General features: G+C 46.7%; 1 protein-coding gene across 2 annotated transcripts in view; it reads right to left on the reverse strand.

Moving 5' to 3' along the window:
* CCDC93 (coiled-coil domain containing 93) overlaps positions 1-18,792 on the reverse strand; it is a 2,015,088-nt gene that overhangs the window by 1,591,689 nt on the left and 404,607 nt on the right. For both annotated transcript variants that reach the window (XM_069616593.1, XM_069616592.1), the window contains exon 7: positions 12,245-12,345. In XM_069616593.1, coding sequence (XP_069472694.1) covers positions 12,245-12,345 — 101 coding nt within the window. The remainder of the gene's footprint in view (positions 1-12,244; positions 12,346-18,792) is intronic.

An 18,792-nucleotide genomic window follows, 5' to 3' on the forward strand; every position in this document is an offset into this window, starting at 1 on the left:
CATTCGTGTCCGTCTCCGTAACTCTGACCAAGGTCGAGCCCTTTGTTCCACTTTTTGGCGGGTTTCTCCACAGAACAAAAGAAGCAAACTCTCCCATGATATCATCAAAGAGGATACTCAAACTGCAACTTCCATCCCAGGAAATCATGAATGGCAATGGCTAGCAGGGGCCATAAACACAAAAAATACCCAATAATGCCAGGATAATGAAGCCCCCACAGAGTACTGTTTAGCCTCCTGGAACTCACGAGGATTTATACATCTGTTTAACACAAGCTGGTTGGACAACTTACATATTGTGTGTTTACAGGAGACTTGGTTAAATGAGCTGCCGGTATCCTCGGATTTTTAGATTGTAATAAATCCGGCAATAAAATCAAAACATGGGCGTCATATGTCAGGGTTGCTGACAATGGTGAGAAGAGCATCGGGTTGGCGTATCTTAAATTCTGTCAACCATTCTCCCTATATTCAAGAGACGACCATTGAAAGAGCCGGTGTGCATGAAGATACGCAAGACAAGATTGTAATACTGAACTTGTATTGGAACCATCTACGGTCAGGCAAAATTGATTTTATTGATCAGATAAGAGGATTAATTGATCTTCGGGTGGAGTCATTAGATTGGTCCAAGATAATTCTTTGCGGGGATTTAAACATCGACCTTCTTAAGCAAGAAAATCTAGATCTAGGCTCATTGGCACAAGCATGGCTAAGTGAAATGGGTCTACGTAACATTCAGATGTTGAACGGACACACCAATGGTGACATTCCTCCTGTGCCCACATGGCGTCGTGCGGATTCATCATCCATTATAGACTACATGGTTGTGTCTGAAGCTTTGCATCCTAGGATACATTCGCTGAAGATCTGTGAAAAAGCAAACAGTGACCATGACATGTTACTCATGAAATTTGCAACATCTGGAGGCAAGCAAAGACCAAAGTGGCCACATAAACTCCAGGTTGAATCCAATAGAGTTCGCTTAAGATTGGAGGAGAGTGAAGTCAATGTGGTGATGATCCAGTATTGTCAATTAAGTGCTGATCTGGAATACGATCAATTATTAACTCGATTCAAAACCGTAAAGACAGGTCTAAAAAATTCAAACATGGTTCGGACTCCTCATTTCGATCCCGAGATCCTGATCCAAAAAAAAAAGGATGCGTGCTGCACTTAGGAGAACTAAGTCCCTAGATGCTGCTACTCGAAAACTGGAAATAAAGAAGGTGAAACAAAAATATAAGAACTGGTTGAAGATGCACAAATATGCTCTAGTGCAAAACGATGAGGAACAGATGCTTGCGACACTAAGGAACAAAAACTCGAGGGACTTCTGGAGGCTCATCAATAACTTTCAAGCTCCTCAATTGGCTCTGCAGTCCTGCATGGTCCCGGAATCCGCATGGATAGCCCACTTTGAAACTCTCTACAAGGCAGAGGCACCAGGAATTGTCACATTGGAAACATCTTTGAAACCGTGGGCTTTGACGTTTCCAAGAGAGGATATTGTATCAATAATCAAGAACGCAAAAAACTCACGAGCACCGGGCCCTGATGACCTTACCAATTTTACTATCAAACAACATCCTGAATTATGGGCATCCATATGTGTAGCCCTATTTGATAGAATAAGTAAGTGCCACAGGACCCCCAAATCTTGGAAATCTGCTGTCATTGTCCCCATATTCAAGAAGGGAGACAGAACATGCCCAAAAAACTATCGCCCAGTGGCATTATTGGATGTTTTGGGGAAAATCTACGCAACAATATTGCAGCAAAAACTCGTAGCATGGGCAGTCGAGTTTAATCATGTCGACAAAAGGCAAGCGGGATTTGTAAAGCAAGTGGGCTGCTCACTAAACCTGCTACTTCTGAATCTGATGAAGATGGAGGCTATAAAGTCTAATACAAAGGTCTATCTGGCCTTCATTGACTTTTCATGTGCATTTGGTACTATCGACATGCCTCTTCTATGGTCAAAACTACAAAGTTGGGGATGTCCGGCTGACTTATTAGCAGCAATCCAAGATCTGCACTTTGAAACCTCCATACAAATTCGTTTGGATAGTTCTGGAACTTTATCAGCACCAATCAAAACCTATAAAGGGGTAAAACAAGGCTGTCCCCTAGCTGCCGCAATATTCAGCTTATTCATATCAGATATAGGTTTAGCGATTGATTTAATAAGTTCTTTTCCACCAAAAGTAACAAAGTCCCATCTAAGCTGGCTGCTATACGCCGGTGATTTGGTCCTGATGGACCTAACTCCTGTCGGCCTTCAGAGGAAGCTGAACGCGGTTGACCAATATGTTGCAACTAACCATCTGGTGATAAACACTAAAAAATGCGAAATTCTGATGTTACACAATCTGAATAGTAAAGGAGGTAAAAAATCTAGGAAACAGAGATGGTACCTGGGTCAAGAGACCATTCAGATAGCCGAGAGCGTAAAATACCTCGGCATGCTAATAAACTCGTCAATCAACGACGGTCCATGGGTCATTGAAACCAAAAGGAAATGCAAGCAACTGGCAAGTCAAGCTGTCATCATGCATAAGAAATTTGGAAAATTTTCATTAAAACCGATGCTTGCTTTTTACCAGCAAAAGGGTAATCCCGGTTTTACTATATGGCGCTGAAAACGCCTGGGGATGTAGCCATGACACTTGGGCATCGCTGGAGAATTGTTTCTGGTCTAAGGTATTGTCTCTCCCAAGGGGTATCCTGACATCATTTTATGAGATACGAACTGTCGCTCATTTCGCTCCATGCAAGGGTATGCTGGACTCTGGTGAGTCTGTTTCGCAAAACTCACCGGCGCGAACAAATACCGCAATTTGACATCTTTTACGATCTGACGCCAACAAATAACAGCATGGTGGCCCTGTGGGTCAGGAGATGCGAAGAGAGTCGGAGTGAATTTGGAATCAGTCTGGACATGCTGCATAATGACCCCAACGCCGCCAAATTAAAAATCTGGCGTGCGGATTGGGACCAAACTTGCTCACAACGAGCTGCAGCAAAAATGATGAGCGAGGCGCCGCTCGAAACACGGGCATTTAACTCTTCACAACGTTACATCGAGTTGTTTCCAGATCCTCAGGCTCGAAGAGTGTTTATGACATTGCGCCTAAACGTATTTAAAACCAAGGAGCGGTTGACGTCATGGAAAAGTATGAATATCTCCAATCTAATGTGTAGACTATGCACTAAGGACAAGGAAACCCTTAAGCATTTGGTGCTATTTTGCACGGCACTTCGATCAGAAAGGACATATCACCTGGGCCCTTGGAGCCTAAATCACCCTTCCCTTTGTGCCGACGATTGGTGGGCCAATATGTTCCAAGGAACGGACATGAAATTGATACTACCATTGACTCGTTTTCTAACGATAATTGAAATTCGTTTGAATTCAGTGTTGGTTGACGAGCAATGAGGATTTTGATTCGACCCTCGGAAGAGAAAATGGGAGGGGTCTTCCTAAAGGACTGTGATACGTTGATGTGTTGTGTTTTGTGTTTTTTTGTAAATATTTTAAAGGTTTGTGTTAAACCGATAAAATTAATTTAAAAAAAAAAAAAGAAGCCCTCCAAATGGTGCCACTCTTTCTGGGTTCCACAGGATGGGTGGGGAGGGGAATTGGCACCCTGGACTGTGTTGCCTTAGCAACTCAAGTCGCACTCTGTTCTGATTGGGCCAGTGGTGAGCCGCCCGGCTCACCACTTAGCATGTTTGAGTGACAGCTAGGCTGTTGAATGGGGGTTTTTCTGCATAAAAGCAGGGCCTTTGGGACTGGAACTTCAGAAGTCGCCACAGGACCTAAGAATCCGAAGAGGGAAGAAGCTGAGCCATCTGCAACGACGACACCACCGGTGGAGCCCTGCTGCAACAAACTCACCAGTTTACCAACGACAAAAGAAGATCTTCTGCTGGACAAGTCTTCTAACCTCTGAGCTGGTGGGACCAACCAGTTCACCCTTTCGCCTTCCAAAGAAGTCTCTTGGTCGAATCGCCCGTGCCAAGCACCCCGGCGGCCGCATAGCCAAGCTTCACCACTTTGACTGCGAATAAAAGGAACGCACCTTTTATCGACTAACTCCGTGGCTGGTTTCATCCCTGTGCAGTGCAATGACTCCACGTTTCCTCCTCAACGAGATCCTCTCTCCCCCTGGTCGAAACAATGAACTGCAACCACTGCCAGGAACAACTGCCACCGCTGGAGCTTCCTCTCTCTTTAAGGTACTGTGTCCTGCCTGGTCTTCCTTTCTTCGGTTTGCCCAAGGTGACCCCTAAATCCTTGGATTTCCAACTGTGTTGGCCCCAGACCTTCTAACTTTACCTTCTTGAATCGCCCCAACCTCCTTTGAACATTCTGCAAAGACTTTTAGTGCATTTTAAACCGTGTGATCCTGGGCACATTTCGCTTTGCTACATTTAAAGTGGGCCTGGCCTATGAACTTTGGCTCTACAGTATATACTGCCTTTATTCCCTTGCTGAGAACTCCTAAAAGTGTTGGGACCTGTTTTATTTCTATGCTCTGCCTTTTTCTCTCCCTTTAACTGAACTATTGGAGTGCCATCAGGTTATGCGCTCACATCTGTTTAACAAATCGTGGTGTTTTAACTTTGACTTGTCTGATAGTTATCAAGGGAGGTGTGTATACTTTACCCGGCTGTGTTTTAACTTGCTTTTGATTTAGAGTGCTAGTATATTGCTTAAAGTGTGTTTTAAATAAATTATATACTTTTTATACAAAGCTCTGGTCAGTGTTTGTTTGCTCTACTGTGTTATTAGCCCTATTGTGTATACTCTATATACTGCCCTACTCTTCTTGAGAGAAGTCTGACTGCTCAGCCACAGCTACCAGGTAAATCTGGGTGGTACAGACTGCTACCAATTGGGTTTACTGCTTACTCCTGTAGTCTTAATCTTGTTGCAGTGGTCCCCAAGGGAACAGGACAGGATGCTGCCGAACATGTGCCAATGGAGCTCTTCTGCAGTTCCCTTCCCCAAGTTCAAGGCACTCAGGATTATAAGGTTCCATTGGCTTCTCAGGATTCACTTGGCAAAAGAGTTCACAGTACCTTTTTTCCTTACAAGTTTTTTAGGCTTCTCCTGGTCCCCTTTCCCTGAACCCAAAAGCCCTCTGATTCACACTTCTTCAATGGGTCTCTCAGGCCTCCCTTGCCCAAGCTTAAACCCTGTTGATTCCACTGTGGCTTCTTTCCAACTCGCCAATGTTAAACTGGTTCAGTTCCACTTTCTTTAACACAAAGGTTCAACTTACTAAACACAAAAGTTCAATTTGCAAAACATGACAGTCCAATTGGCTTCTTTCCGGTTTGCCTTCCCCATTCTTAACCAAGTTCCTTTTAGCATTCAAGTTTAGCAGGTCATGTAGTTACTTTCTTTCAACTGGGGCTCCCCTGTTCGTGGAGCAGTTGTCAGACCGCACCTATTGCAGGATGCGCAACCATACCTCACATTTTAGCGGTGTCCTTTTTTCCTTGTAGTGGGGTCTCTGCGGCCAACCCAGATCATTCCCCTGCCTGGTGGCCACCCCAATGCTTTTCCAACACATTTTCCTTTGTTTAAACTCTTTTCCATAAACTTTAGGGATTTTGCTCCCACTTGGTTTTCTCGCATAGCTCTCCCTTTTGAGTTTTCTATTTTCCTCCCTTTTCGTGTCTGCGCACAGCTCCCCTCTTTGCAGAAGGTTCCTTCTTTCACACAGTCTTTCGAGAACTTGTAATCATACACGCGACCACTATGTATCCTTGTATTGTTCTCTTTACCATTCGTCAGTTTCACTCAACGTGTTTTCAGCCTTACACGATCGAGCTGCTACGTTGTATCTCACTCGCTTGCTTAACATACATCGGGCTTCCCACTGCATTCGACTCACCAGTTGGGTTTTCTCAGCTCTTGTGACAATGTCCTTGCCGTCTGAGGTCAGGGTCTCACTGCCTCCCCCCTCAGACACTCCTGGGCTCCTGTCCTGGCCTAGGGGAACAAGCATTTCTTGATACCAATTTCAAAAGGGATCAGTACGCCTACTGGCTCCCTTCTACGGAACTCTCCGACTGACTGGAGACACGGTTCTCTAGCCACACTTTTCCAGGTTGCTTAAACATGCAGACCCTTGGCATCTCGGTTTCTTCCAGCTAGTCCTTGGCAGCAAATTGCTCCTGAGCTCTCCACCCGACTCGTTCCTCTTTCTTAATGACTTTCCTCTTACTCTCCTGTGTGTTTAAGAAGCTGCAGGAGGGCATGCTTGATTTCAATTGCCTGACCTAGACTGGTCTTGTTAATGAGACATGTCCAATGAGGATGATGTTGTGCCTCTGTCTGCATCTTCTTCGTCCAGTACCATAGTGGTGTTTCACAGATGAGGTCTGTATTCCTCCTGACTCTCTCTTCCTCACAGTACTTGAGTGGTACCTGGGGAAATGAAGGTCTGCCTTAATATACCCTATTAAGGCTGATGGAGGGTTGGGTAGGTCATTGTCAAAGAAGGGGGGATACCATGTCTCACCCTTGGGTATTCCCTCCATAATCCCAGAGGACCCTCTACCCAGGTGCTCCGTCCTCGCTTGTCCAACCCCAGGATCGGGATCCAAAGGCAATGGCCCTCCCCTGGCCACCAGTGTGGAAGATCCCTGAGGAGTAGGTATGGAAAGACCCTTAGGTTTTTCACAGTAGTTAGAATGTCCAGTGACATGTCTCTGGCGTTGGCTGAGGTGCAAAAGGAGCAACTGGCAAATGCCCCAGACTAAAATGCCTCGTCAGGCCAAACGGTAGATCAGGATCCCCTTGCGGAGATCCCTCCAGGGACATGGGACTGAGGTCTCCTTTTTGGTCCGAATAGTAGCCGTTGGGCAGGTGGTCATTGTCAGAGCTTGTATAGATGTGTGGGGATTTTCTTGGAGAGCTTCAACCCAGACGGGGACATCCTCACCAGGAGGCTGAGGAGGCAGAACCACTTGTGGGGTTGCCGTCGTCTTGACCGTACACACCATGTTAGTAATGGGATCCACCTTTGCCGAACTAAGGATGGTCATCAACTGGGTCGTCCACAGGACCGTCGAAGTGGGTAAAGTGGATACAGACAAAGCAGTTGATGGGGCCATGGTCGTCGACAGGGAAGCTGTCCACGAGGTTCACGCCTTGGAAGATGATGCTGTCGACTAAGTCATGGTCTTCGTGGACAATGTGGTCGACAGGGCTTTTGATGGATTCCCTGAAGATCTCTCCTTCGTGGCCTTTCCTTGGACGAAGATTTGTGCTTTGAAGGTGTCAGGGACTTCCTCACGGAAGGCACCCCCACCCTCAACCAGAAGGCTCACCTTGGACGGAGGAGGAGATGGGGATCGGGTCCTTCCTGAACTGGGTCCACAGCAGTGTTTTACCTTCTTTTGAATCCTCTGGGAAGGCAACATCCTCAAAGGTTCTCAACCTCTTTTATTCCGAAGGGGCACGCTCATGGGACCTGCCGATCCTGGGCGAGGGAGGACTGCGACTGGAGGCCGATTCAGAGGCCTTCTCTTCTTTGAGCCAAGCCACCAACCTTCGATAGCGGTCCTGCTTCGTCTTACCAGGGAAGCCACAGCAAATCTTGCATTTGTCCTCTTCGTGGTCTGGATGCAATCAATACAGCCAGCCACTTGAGGCCCTGATACTCGACGTAGACGTTCCGCAGTCCACATTTCACGCAGAGTTTGAAGAGACTCCTCTTCTCCTCAGACATCATCGAGGTACAAAGTAGGCCCAAGACTCAAAGAGAAGATCCGGAGATGTACATCTTTGCAGACAACGGGTCCCTGCTGCAGGAAGTCGATCAGCGATGGAAAAAGTCAGAGAAAAAACTTGAAATGGCAAAATCCGCAAACAGCAAGATGAGGACTCCAAACACAGAAACATGCAGTAAAAATCAGAAGATGGCCACCAGTGGTGGATCTTGGTGAGAAACCATGTCTTTGGGCTAGAATACTCTCAATTCTCTTCTCTGACATCAAAAAACATGTGTATTATCCAAGTACTTGGAGTACCTCCTATATAACACAATTCATAAGAAAAGGGTGCAGTCTAATAACTACCGTCCCATAGCCATGTTAGATGCGGACAGCAAGGTATTTGTTTCCATTCTTCTACAACATCTAGAAACATGGGCAGCAAAAGTAGGCAGACTACATAAGGCTCAGACTGGTTTTCGTAAGCGTCATGGTACAAGCCTGAATGGGTTTATAATAAAATGCTGTCAAGGAGTAGCATCGAGCAGGCACTACGAGACTATTCACGTGGCCACAATAGACCCAACTCCTACACGAAAAATATAAAAGCCAAGCACTGTAATTTTCCTTCATTCCGCTGGTAAGTATTATGGGGGCAAGGTAATACCTAAACTCACATATGGTATTGAAATTCATCCTGCCTGGGTTTTGGAAACACAGGAAAAACTAGAGAGTATATTGTGGTGCAAGGTGCTACGCGCCTGCTACCTTTTTTGTATTTTTGTAATGAACTTTGTGTTGGTTACCCTAAGTTACCTGGGGGCAACCAGACGTGGATTTCCTGCTCACTGTGCTCAGAGAGGCACAGCTCCACCTCACTGATGAGGCCCAACAAGGCTGAAACATGTGTTTGGGGTTGCTGTTGGTCCGCTTGTTCAGAAAGGAATTGCCATAGCATTTCGGTGCTGGTCTGCCCTTGTGGGCGGGACAAAGACTGATGTGCAAATGGATATTTCCCATCTGTGAAAGGTACAGTGAGCAAAAAGCAGATGGCTGCAAACTCTCAAAGTGGTTAATAACCACTGAACAGGTTATCATGCCGTGTTCTTTCGAGAGAGGGGCGCCTGCTACCTTGTTTTGCATTCCCATAGCCGCTATAAAATACGAGTCTGGACTCGTGGAAAGCGCTTGCATTTTATAATAAAATATCAGTGCCCTGTCCACAATCCTTGTTTGAAGGTCTTAGCATTGTTATGACATTGAAAAAAGAAAGGGTGCTTGACTGTTTTGTGGAGCGAGTTTGTTGGACTGGTGTTAGATGGTGTACAAGTATCACAGGTACACTCGCCAATCAATAGAGGGTTATTTCTTGTCCGAAAGTTAGGCATGATTGCACTCTGTTTCCATGGAAACTTTATCAGACAAGGGAAAGTTTCCTTAGACGAAAGGAGATTGAAAGAGAAGCTGCTTACGGCTGCTTCTGTGGTGATCCAGTAAACTTAGAAACACTCAAACCCAATTGAAATGTAGATGCGTATGGCAGTTTAGAAATTGTTTGAAATTTGGGGAGCTCTCTGACAGTGATGTTTTTGGGGAAAGTTGCTTGAGTGCGATACCTGTTTCGTTAGCACTGGTGCTGGTAACATTTTTAAATAGTCTTTGTGCTATAAATAATGACAATTATGTGTTTATTTTCTCCTCTGACTTTTTTAACTGGACCCTAATGTGATTTTAAATTTTTTTGTCTCTTAAATATTGTTTTTCCTTTTTTTATTTCACTTTTATCTTCTTTTTCTTTCCTTAATATTGATATGATATGGCATTTATAACGCGCCTATACAAAAGTGCTTCAAGGTGCGATGAGGCAAGGGAGGGGGAACAGAGGGACAGACAGACAACGATCCTACTAGACAAGGTGTCATTCAGATTGCGCAAGTGCGTGGGAAGGGGGAGGGGAGAAAGTGAAGGGGGGAGAGGGAGGGGACAGTGCAGTACATGGGATAAAAGAATAAATAACAATAGAAAAGTACGGCCAGCACGTGGCAAGTGCAAGGGTAAAAAGGGTAAGTGCAGGAATCAGGTGTCACGTGCTGGTGTTGGGAGTGTAAGGATACAGAAACAGTCCCAAGTGCGGGGGTAACCAGGAGGGCAGTGCAGGTGTGCGAATGGCAGAGAAGGGGACCTGGGCATGGGATCAGAGGGTGGCCAGGTAAAACAGTGCAATGTCAGCCAGGAATCGGCAGGGGAGAGGAGGTGAGAAAGCAGAAGCAAAGAGAAAGGTTTTGAGGTGCTTCCGGAACCGAAGATGGTTCTCCTCAAGTTTCAGGGGGGCAGGGAGGCTGTTCCAGAGGGAGACCCCGGCCGAAGAAAGTGCCCTACCCCCAACTCGTTGCTTGGAGAAGCGACAGACCCTGAGGGAGTTGGAAGAGCAAAGAGCTCGAGAAGGAATATATTTAGGAAGAGAGAGTTGAAGGTATAGAGGCCCCAAGCCCCAGAAGGGGGGTTTTTAGCCTCACAGGTGGGAGCAGGAAGATAGCCAATAGAGGCCGGCCAGAGAGTGACAGGAAAGGAGGGAGCGGGTGCGCCGATGAGGAGAATCTCAGTCTTACTGGCATTAAGGCAGAGAACATTGGCGGCACACCACTCCTGGATAGCAAACAGACAGACAGAGATGAGAGAGGGAGAAGAGGTGGCTGAGGGTAGCCTGAAAATTAGCCGAGTGTCATTTGCATAGCACTGGAAGTTGGGGCAGAGCACAGCAATACGGTGGGCAAGAAGTTGGTGTAGCTGGTGTAGCTTCTTAGAAATCTCAGAGATGTGAGGAGAGAAGTGGAGTGTGGAGTCGAAGATGACCCTGAGGTTTTTAGCCTCGCAGGTGGGAGCAGGGAGAGGGCCAAGAGAGGCCGGCCAGAGAGTGACAGGAAAGGAGGGTGTGGGTGTGCCAATGAGGAGAATCTCGGTCTTGCTGGCATTAAGGCAGAGATCATTGGCGGCACGCCACTCCTGGATGGCTGACAGCCAGAGATGAGAGGGAGAAGAGGCGACTGTGGGTATCCTGAAAACTACCTGAGTGTCATCCGCAAAGAACTGGAAGTTGGGGCAGAGTGCGGCAATGCGGTGGGCAAGAAGTGCCAGGTATTGGTTGAACAGAAAAGGAGTGAGGTTAGACCCCTAGGGAACACCACAGGTAGAGATAAAGATGGAGGAGTGGAAGGACCCGAGTTGAACCTGGGAGGGTCAATCAGAGAGAAAAGAAGTCAGCCATGCAAGGGCCTGACGGGTGATACCCAGGTTATCACGGAGACAGTTGTGAAGGATGGCATGGTTGACTGTGTCGAAGGCAGAACAGAGATCAAGTAAGATGAGGACACAGGGGGTATTGGAATTGAGGTTGGAGAGCAGGTCTTCACGGATGTTCAGGAGAGCAGTTTCCATGCTTCTGGCAGCTCCGACGCCAAACTGATGGTCATGGAGACAACCAACAGATTCAGTGTGAATATTAAGCTGTGAGATGGCCAGCATATGTGATCACATCAGCTGCAAGGCGTAGTAATAAAAGCCAACAAGAAGCAGACTTTCAGTACCAGATATTCTCATGGTTCCTTTGGGGGGAAATGATCTTTCATAGCTGGAGAGTCAGCTCTTGCAGGAGACATTAGCTGGAGAGCTGTCATGGCTGGCAAGGTTGTTCACCGAGATGATTGTGGCATGGCCATAAGATGATATTGGGGAAAAGGACTACCAGTGAGGACATTCAATGTGTTGACACGGAAATTGAACAATGAATTGTCCCAGTCGATATCAAGTTGCAGATATTTGAGTGTGTTTCACATGCACCCATATAGGGGGCTGCCTCCAAACAGTGGGAGGCACGGTCAAAAGCTGGACTAAAAACATTGTGGAATTTTGAATAGTGAATTTTTGCTACTAGCTCTGGTGTTAAGGTGCAGTGAAGGCTTCTCAAGTTTCCATTGGGGCGCTCAGTGGCCAATGCTATCTAGTAAATGCATGTAGAACGGGTCTGGGAGGTTGTCAGTTCAGGAGATATTACCTTATTTCCACCATGACAGTTCCAGGAACAGGGTGTGGCGACATGGAACCCCCTCTATATCCTCCCATTTCCGTTTAGGAATTTCAGCAGGGGCCCAAGGCTTGCAATTGTAAACATTAGACTAGATGTGATTTTTAGTGCTAGCAGATTTATCCACATTGTTTTAGGATATTCTTTATTGTTGCAGTTTGTAAATTAAATGCGGCCAAATGACTGAAGAAGTGTGTGAACTTCCTCCCACTTCAGCTCTTGTGCCCCACAAGGTCCTACGCTGGCTACAACATTTCTAGTGGGACAGAGCAAAGCAATCAGTGTGTGGGGAAAGTATCAGCACCAAAGCCATTGTGATCAAATTATACTTCGTACAAAAGGTTATACATTTTTAAAACGTGATGCGTTTAGAGTGAAATATTCAATGACAAAGGTATTTCTATAGAAAAACCAATTACAGTGACTTACCTGCCATATTCCAAAAGTGTGGAATGAACTCGGGACTCCTCATCAGAAAGTGCTTCTGCTCCCTCCTGCCTTTTGTATTTTCGCTGTGGTCTGTAGACATCCTGCATTGCGAAGTAGAATAGCAGTAACATACGTTTTAAAAGGAAAAGTAACATACATTTTCTCCCACATACATTTCTAGAATCAGGACATTTTCTTGCGGTTCATAAGGACAAGATCACAAATGTCCCTGGTAAGGAGTGTAAGGAACTCATGATGGCAACAGTAAAGACAGATAAAAGTGATCACATTCAAGGGTGTTTATTAAACTGTAAATGAAGGGGGGTAAACACCTAACTTAAACCTAAATCAAATGAAAATAAGGCATGGCTTTGTGCCAAAATAAAAGGGTCCATACTAAAAAAATATATATATTACTAATTCCTTACAACTAATTACAGAAATAGTGTGGGATAGGGTTTAAATAAAGAAAGAAGTGTTCACAAATAATAAGTCAGGATGTGATTGCCAGGATGAAACTGCTCTCCTGAACACTTGTGAAAATCTGCTCACTAATCTTGACTCCAGCCCTCCTCCTGTCCGCATCCTCCCGTATCTTTCATCTGCTTTCGACACAGTCAATCATGCCATCCTGATGAACCGTCTCAGCGAGAACCTAGGCATCACAGATCAGGCCCTCGCATGGTTGACCTTCCTCCTCGAATGGCCCTCTCAGGTCCAAATGGTGTTCATTCTCTCCACGATACCTCTCTTTCCACATGTGTTGTTCCCCAGGGCTCCAACCTCAACATCTACTTGAACCCTTTGGCCCACCTCCTCTCCACTTTCTCCTCTAACTTTCAGTGTTATGCGGATGACACTAAGCTCTCCGTCAGGCTCCCCTCTGCCTCCTCTCCTCTCTCGCTCATTCCTGTCTATCTGCGATTCAGGTGTGGTGCACCTCCGACGATCTCTGCTTCAATGCTAGTAAGACTGAGATTCTTCTCATTGGGAACCATGCTCCCGCTTTCCTTCTCGCACTCTGGCTGCCCTCCTTGGGCCCTCTCCCTGCGCCTTCCTGTGAGGCAAAAAACCTTGGGGTCCTCTTCGATTCCACTCTCTCCTTCTCTCCCCACATCATGGACCTCTCTAAGAAGTCTCATTATCAGCTGCACTTCCTCTGAGGTATACTTCCTTTCTCTCAGAAGCTCACCGTCTCCAGAGCCCTGGTTCTCTCTAGGCTGGATTACTGCAACAGCCTCTTTGTCAATCAGCCGTCCTCTACTCTCGGCCCTCTGCAACTAATCCAGAACAGGACTAAGACTTGTCCTTGGCCTCAAGCCATGGGATCGGATCTCTCTAGCCCTGAGATCTCTCCACTGGCTCCCGGTGGATGCAAGGATCAAGTTCAAGACCCTCTGCATTGCCCACAAATGTTTCTGGGGCCGGGGCACACACTATATCCAACTCTCTGTTCCTAAATACCTTCCTTCTCGAGCTCTTCACTCAGCTACCTCCAACTCTCTGATGGTCAGACGCTTCTCCAGGCAGAGAATGGGAGGCAGATCCCTCTCCTCTACAGATGCCTCCCTCTGGAATGGCCTCCCTGCCCCTCTCAAACTCAAGCAGGACCACCTCAGGTCGGAAGCAGCACAAGACCTTCTTTTTCTGGATGCCTGGCTACCCTCAGAACCCACTGTGTAACAGGCTTCTCCACAACCTGTTAGCACCCGCACTGCCTCCAGGCCTACCGCACACTTAGGGGTTGTATCTGTAACCGTACAGTCCCCTGCCTCCATGCACTTACCCAGAGCCAGCTCTCCTGGCCGCACTTACTCATAGCATTGCTGTCCTGATGGTGCTCCCCCCCCCTTTCTGCTCCCCCTGGAACTTGTCCTCCCCCCAAACCCCTGCACTTGCACAATCTCAATGAGACAAAGCCTAGTAAGATCATTGTTTTGTCCTCCATCTGTCTCCCTACCTTGTCTTTTCGCGCCTACAAACACTTGTGAACAGGCGCGTTATAAATAAATGATATATCATTATTAGAACTCCAGTTTTCATGTGCTGATATCTTTCAATGATTCATATGCTTTGAATATTACCCGTAGTCAGGGAATCCTCAGTTACACACTTCCCACTTTACATAAAAAAGAAAAGTGAGTGTGTTTTGTAGTCTTTCCACATCATTATGTGTGCTTTTGGTCCCATCCAATGGGACTTGAGTGTTGAGCCCCCCCCACCCCCTCCCTGGAGGCCATGTTCAGGTTCTAACCACACGTTGTGCCGAGAGGAGGCTGCACAATCATCATTTTATAGTGAAAGGCATTAATATGTTTATTGCAGTTCAGGGGAAAACAGCCATTTTTTATAAACACAGTTAAACATTATTTAATTTTCGAAAATTAAAAGGCAGATTTACATATAACAAAAATGTACAAAAAGACTTTATGCATACAAAAACCCCCATTGCGTGTGACTAATCACCCTAGTGACTTACTCTTTAAAAAATATATTTCATAAATATATTTTGCTAAAGAATACGATTGAGGACATTGATGTGTAGATTAGCCTAGCGTTGTATTCAATGTCCTTTTCACACATCCAATGCAATCATTGTACTAGTGCTGGAGTGACTGAGGTTGTCTTCCCAGCTGCCCCTTGTTTGTGACAATCTGTCGGCTAGGAATGTCCTCATGGGCTGCAAATACAGTCTGAAGTTGGAGGGATGGATGAGGACATTCAAACAATCTCTTGCACATTCTGACTGACACTTTCATCTTGGTCTGAATGTGGGTACCATCAACAAAAGCGTCTGTGTTCTGTCTGGGGATGGTCTTACTAGAACATCCATTGCCAAGAAGCAAGCTCCCAGGAAGATTAATTGATTGGAAGGTTGCATAGAAGACTACTGTCATGATCACTACTTCCAAGAATGCAGGACCTGCCCAACATCCTTGGAAGCAGGCTCATAACCTTCATTCCGGGCACTAGCCGGCCCCTATTGGGACCTTTTGGACCTTGTCCTCGCGCCGGTGGCGCCAGGCTCATAAAGATCATCGGTCCCGGCACTGGAAGCGTCGGGCTCATAAGATGTGTAAAAGTGCTTGGGTGGAACTACCTACAGCAGACCATGCTGCATACTCACCAACAAGATGACGTCCACATCCTCTTCTGACAGGGACTACTTTCTTACCTGGGGCGCGCAGGCTCCACTCCTTGGATCAGGAACACTGGGACTCTTCTGGAAACTGGAACTCTTTCCTTAGCTAGGCGAGGCAGTGGAAGAAGATTCCTAAGCACTCCTGCACACTATTTAAACCACGCCTGATTGATGCAACGTGCTTTGCGTTATTCTGCATCAGCAGCAGGACGCTCACCGAGTCAGCTCCAGTCTTCCAGTGAAAACTCCAGCTCCAGCACCTGTGGGAACAAACTCTTACCTTCCTAGGATCCTGTCTTCAGCCGCACCTGCCAGCACAAAAAACAACAGGTTAGCAAAAGCCAACTTAAAGCCAAAAGCCAGCATTTTTACTAACCCGATCCATCGGTATCTTCCAATCCTCACGCCGCATTCCTTGGCAGTCCATCGATCCCTGTAAAGGCAAAGAACATTGATCAGTCATTTTGCATATTTTGATCTGCTTACCTGTGCGACGCACGCTCCGGATTCCAACAAGCGCTGCATACCCGCACCTGCAAATAAAGAAAGACAGTAAGGAGCACTTTTAAAACCATCAGCCGCCATTCTACTTACGTGCCTTCACGCGTGCCATCTTCCTACTTACGCGCTTGCACGAACTTTGGCGTCCATGAACCAACGCCTACCACATCCAAAACATGCAAGAGAAAAAGAGACATTAAAGAGTGCATTTAAAACCATCAGCAGCCATTCAACTTACGTGCCTTCACGCGCGCCATCCACCTACTTACGCGCTTGCACGTACTTTGGCGTCCATTAAACAACGCCTACCGCATCCAAAGCCTGTCAGAGAAAAGGACTTCATTAAAGGTGTTCAGATACATATAAGGAACCAATCGTGCTGTTAACGACGGCCTCGCGCTCAAAGTTGTCCTCTGCAAGTAAGAGGTTTACAATACCACCAGTGGAGTAACTGGTACCCGCGCCCCTGCACCAGTCGCAGGATGGAGAGCCCAGCATTCACCTACTTAAGGTGAGCACACCTATCCTTTGGGCCTCAAGGAAAGAGAGAGTGAGGAGAAGTCCGTCCAACCACCGTTCATTAACCCCTTGTTCTTCTGCCTGCAGACACCTCACTCTTCAAGTCAGGCATACCGTGAGAAGAGGTCCAGCCCAGGGAACCAGCCGAGTCCTGCGCTTTACAATTGAAGACACGGTAACAACCCAGTCAAGATCTGCGCCTCCGTGGGAATCAGGTGAGCGTTACAGAACGCAAAGCCCACCGCAAATCTCCCACCCGGGCGCAATGGAAACCTCAGACACTGACCAACTAGCCCAGTTATTAGGGAATTAAGAGCAGAAGTACAGGCAGCCCGTCAGAAAACAAATGCTCTGAGGAGAGAGTTAATTATATCCAAAGAGCGAACAGATGATCTCGCTAGACAGCTGTTACAAACGCAAGCGGGTCAAACACCCCTGCCTGCTTCGGGGGGAAGTTATACTTCAGCAACCTCACCTAATCCGGTACAAATTAATCTACCCGGAAATGTGCCTTTGGCTCCGCCCGAACGCTTCTCAGGTGATCCAAAAAAGTTTGCAGTGTTCATCAATCAGTGCCGCTTGCACTGTGTAGACCAGCTGCTTTTCCAACAGACCAGACTAAGGTAGCTTTCGTGCTTTAATATCTTAGTGGCAGTGCTGCAGACTGGTCAATTCCTCTGGTAACACAGGATGAACCAATTCTCCGTAATTTCCAGGCCTTCCAGACCAGTATGGAGAGACTGTTTGCAAGACACTCACAGGGGCAGGTCTTGGATAATGAACTCCTTTCATTACGACAGGGTTATCAGGATCTCCTGGCTTATATTGCGTCATTCAACAGACTAGTAGTTGAAACCAGATGGCCCGAGGATAAGAGGATTACGCTTTTCTACAGAGGTTTGCGTGGAGAATTCAAAGATGTTCTAGCCCAGGTAGTGAATCCTCCACAAGACTGTTCTGAATATATTGACTTGGTGGTGCAACTGGACCACAGATTACAGAATAGGAAAGCAGACCGTTCCAGGTTCGAAGCTCGAGTTTTTTCAAGACCACAGAGTTCCACCAAAGGAGTTGATACCGTAGAACCTATGCAAATAGGGGTCGTAAAAGGACCATTAACCCAAAAGGAACTAGACAGAAGAAGACAACTGCAATTGTGCCTCTATTGCGGAAACTCAGGACATTTCCTTCGAGAATGCCCAGTGAAACCTTCGAAGAAGACAGTGGGTGCTTCTGATAAAGGTACCGAAAAGCCAGAGCCGGGAAACGACCTCGCCCGACAAGTGTACAGGTCCGCTTGCCGAGCGTAAAAACCAGTTCTTTGACCTCGCATTTCATAGTGTCAATGGTCCTCATAAGCCCAGAGCGACCGGATCGTTTGCATGCTATTAAAGCATACATTGACAGCAGAGCAATCAGTAATTATGTGGACCGCGAAATGGCATGCAGGATGAATCTGCCTCTTTGTCCCAAGGCAATTAAAGACGTTATTACCACAGTGGATGGCACGGAAATAGCTTCCGGACCAGTAACTCATACCACCTCGGAAGTGACATTGTTAAGCCAAGATGGACATCGTGAGGTGATCGTGTTTGATGTGATCAAGGCCCCTCAGTTTCAAGTTATCCTGGGAATTCCTTGGTTAGAGAAACACAATACCCAAATTGATTGGCGAGCAAAGACAATTCGGTTTTCGGTGTCCCCACTTGTTATCCTCGGCTCGACATTAAGCTGGCAGCAACTACTGCCGAGGATCCCCAACTACCTCCAGACTACAGGGAATTCCAAGACGTCTTCCAGAAAGATCAAGCTAACTCTCTACCTCCTCGCAGGTCTTACGGCTGTCAAATAGATCTGATACCCGGATCCACTCCTCCTTGCAGTAGAATTTATGCCCTTACCGAGCCAGAAAATCTTAACCTGAGACAGTATTTGGACCAGTATCTGGCTAACGGGTTCATCCGTCCTTAAAAGTCCCCAGCCTCTTCAGCTCTGTTCTTCGTCCCGAAAAAGGAAGGGGACCCTAGAACCTGTATAGATTACCGTGCCCTGAACCAGATCACCGTAAAGAACAGATATCCTCTGCCGTTGATCCCTGAACTCCTTGACCAAGTTAAAGGCGCCTTTATCTATACGAAGTTAGATCTCAGAGGAGCTTACCACTTGGTACCAATTAAAGAGGGCGATGAAGGGAAGACGGCCTTTCGCACCAAGTATGGGCTGCTTGAATATCAAGTAATGCCCTTTGGCTTATGCAACGCACCGGCCGCCTTTCAGTACTTCATGAATGACGTCTTTAGGGAACTTATAGACGTGTGTATAGTTGTTTACATTGACAACATCCTTGTATACTCATCCTCTGAGGCAGACCATCGGAAACACGTCA

The sequence above is a fragment of the Ambystoma mexicanum genome, chromosome 9 (genome assembly GCF_040938575.1).
Source record: "Ambystoma mexicanum isolate Mex_15411 chromosome 9, UKY_AmexF1_1, whole genome shotgun sequence".
NCBI classification, from domain to species: Eukaryota; Metazoa; Chordata; class Amphibia; order Caudata; family Ambystomatidae; genus Ambystoma; species Ambystoma mexicanum.